The 3092-nt window shown below is 45.4% G+C and overlaps 1 protein-coding gene across 1 annotated transcript; it reads left to right on the top strand.

Annotated features, from left to right (window-relative positions):
• Nucleotides 1-1911: 1911 nt before the first annotated feature.
• On the top strand, nt 1912-3045 carry LOC102766461 (tripartite motif-containing protein 5; the record flags this gene model as incomplete). The annotated part of the gene is made up of 2 exons (XM_006752605.2): nt 1912-2387; nt 2950-3045. Coding segments are annotated over exons 1-2 (516 nt in total), but the record flags the coding sequence as incomplete, so codon positions are not given.
• Nucleotides 3046-3092: the final 47 nt, after the last annotated feature.

Genomic DNA, 3092 nt, shown 5'->3' with positions numbered 1-3092 from the left:
AGTGAGCAGTATGGCTGCTCGCAGTCCTGCCTTCAGAGGTCCTGGCAATCGCTGAGAGTGCCTCTGAGAGAAAGCTGCCCTCGAGTTCCAAACTATGCCAGACAGTCCCGTTTCTCCCGTATGAGTCTGGGTCCCCAGAGACTCGCCCAGAACTGGAGCTCAGAGCCTGAGACTCTCTCCCAATTGAAAAAGACAATCCTGTCCTCAGCCGCCAGCCTCTCTGCATGCGCGCGACCTCCACACCTTTGTACTTTACTTCAACAGCGCACCTCCTCTGAGTCTCGGTATGCTTTTCTCTTTCCTTCTAATTGTAGAAATTCCACTCCGCCAACCCTCCTATAAGTTCTGGATGATGTCCGTTCTGTCCTTTTATTGTGTTTTGAAGTTGTTGTAGGAGGCAGGAATTTCGGTGTTTCCCTATGCCGCCATCTTAGTTTCTCCCCTATGAACATGGGGAGAACAGTGGTTAGGGGTGATCTTTATTCTATCTCCCTCCCCATCATCAATATACATACACACCATTAGGCTCCTGTCAATATCCTTGGCATACTTCCAGGCAAACATGAAATTTTTCTATTTATCCAACAAGACTCCCCAGAACCTCCTAAGTTACCTATTTTGTCTTTAATTAACCCTGTAAGGTAGGAAGGGGCACCCTGAATATATTAGGATCATTGTGACTTTATACTGATACACAAACACATTGTCACATATTACCTATACTAATAAAAGGTAATATGCTCCAGATGTCCTTCCAGACAAAGCCACGGTGGTGGGGGCCAAGGCAGAGGCGGTTAGGAGCAATCAGGTTGCCAAGGGAGAGCTGTTGGGGGCAATCAGGCCAGCAGGGGAGAGCAATTAGGGGTAATCAGGCTGGCAGGAGAGAGCAGTTAGGGGAGATCAGGCCAGCAGGGAAGAGTACTTAGAGGCAATCAGGCAGCTAGTGGAGCAGTTAGGGGCATCCGCCAGGCAGGCAGAGTGGTTAGGGGTGATCAGGCAGGCAGGCGAAGTGGTTAGGGGCAATCAAGCAGGCAGACAGAGTGGTTAGGGGTGATCAGGCAGGCAGGCAGATGAGTGGATAGGAGCCAGCGGTCCTGGATTACAAGAGGGATATCTGACTGCCGGTTTAGACCCAATACCCAGAGCAGGTCTTTTTGACAAAGGAACATGGAACAAGATTGTTAACTGAAGAATGAAAGTGAGTCCTACTGATACCAGTGTAGCAATGCCTGATGAAAGAACAGGTATAAAAGCCCAGACCCAAAATTGGTTTAGAGATGAGTTTGTCATAGGAAAGATTAAGCTGGAGAGATGCTGGGTCACACAAACATCTTTTCTTTGTAAAAAAGGCTTCAGGTCATCCTTTGGTTTAATAAAAGTAAATGATAATAACAACCATTGCACAGATGAAAATGTTAAATAAAAGTATTTAAAATTTTTATGTGCCTGGCTGGAATTTCTTCATAGTTAGAGTGTTGGCTTGTGCATGGAAGGGTCAAGGACACTAACCAGGGTTTCAAGTTTGATCACCACCCAGATTTGTGTACCAATGGCAGACAACCAATTTATCTATCTCTCTCACATTCATCTCTCTCCCTCTCTCTCTCTCTCTCTGTCTCTCTCTGCATGTATGTGTGTTTCTTTCTCTTCCCCTCCCTACCTTCCACTCTATCTAAAAATCAATGGCAAAAAAATCCTCAAGTGAGGATTAACAAAAAAATTAAAATAAATAATATTATTACAAATAGTATTTTTTTCTAAGTCACCATGCTCCTTGCCTTGTCTCTCTACCTTTTCTTTTATGTCCTTTTACATCCATTCTTGCTCCATCCTTCATTTCTACACAATTAGCTACATTTATTCCTACCATTCTTACTCTGCCCCCCTTTAATCTTTCCAATCAGGCAGAGATCAGTGAGCATCAGAAGCCTCAGATCAGGACAGATTGGAGCAGGGGAGCAGCTTCGATGGCTTCAGGAATCCTGATGAACGTGAAGGAGGAGGTAACATGCCCCATCTGCCTGGAGCTCCTAACAGAACCCATGAGCCTGGACTGTGGGCACACATTTTGCCAAGCCTGCATCACTGCACACAGCAGAGAGTTCATGATCGGCCGAGGAGAGAGCAGCTGCCCTGTGTGCAGGAGCACTTACCAGCCTGAGACCATGCGTCCCAATCGACATGTGGCCAACATTGTGGAGGCGCTTAGGGAGGTCAAGTTGAGCCCACAGGAGGAGCAAGAAAGAGATCTCTGTGTGGACCATGGGGAAAAACTTCTGCTTTTCTGCAATGAAGATAAGAAGATCATTTGCTGGCTTTGCGAGCGGTCTCCAGGGCACCGTGGTCACCAAATATTCCTTGTGGAGGAGATTGCCCAGAAGAATAAGGTAACAGACCAGGGTGGAAGAAAGGGCAGAAAATAACACTTGATGGGAAACCTCAACTTCTGTATTTGACTGTAATTTTCTTGCCACCACAATCCTGAGGCCTATGATCACTTTTCTTCCTATGTTCACCTTCCAAGGCCTGAAGGACATTTCTATACATTCCACACAATTACAAATGATGAGCAGACTGTAAAGGAGTAGATATTTTCAGACCTTGTGCTAATAGGTAGAGGTTTGGTGCACAAGCAAAGCTGTCATCATCCCTTTAGACATGAGGGGTAACTGCGCAGCTGGATAGATCAAGACCTAAGTTCTTTCCTTATTACAGTATCAATATTTTCTTCTAGGCAAAGAGAACCAGTCTTCTCTTGACATAGTAATGGTGACTTCTATCATCTGAGTCTTAAAGAACACATAACCACATCAGGTTTCCTTCAAATCACAGGTTCTAATGGTCATTTTACAGATTCTTTAGAGATGAACCTGATTTCTTCTCATTAATCCTCTCTTCTGATGAGGACAGAGCCCATAGCTTAACCCTGAAGTGATTTTTCTCCCATAGGAAAAGCTCCGGGCAGCTCTGGACAGGCTGAAGGCAGAGCAGCAGGAAGCTGAAAAATTGAATGATGACCTTGAAGCAGAGAGAACTTCCAGGAAGGTAGGAGGAGAGTCTTTCTGGTAATTATCCAAGAATCTGGGCATGAC

The sequence above is a fragment of the Myotis davidii genome, unplaced genomic scaffold, assembly GCF_000327345.1.
Source record: "Myotis davidii unplaced genomic scaffold, ASM32734v1 scaffold2030, whole genome shotgun sequence".
Lineage (NCBI taxonomy): Eukaryota > Metazoa > Chordata > Mammalia > Chiroptera > Vespertilionidae > Myotis > Myotis davidii.
This window is presented reverse-complemented; position numbering and strand designations above follow the sequence as displayed.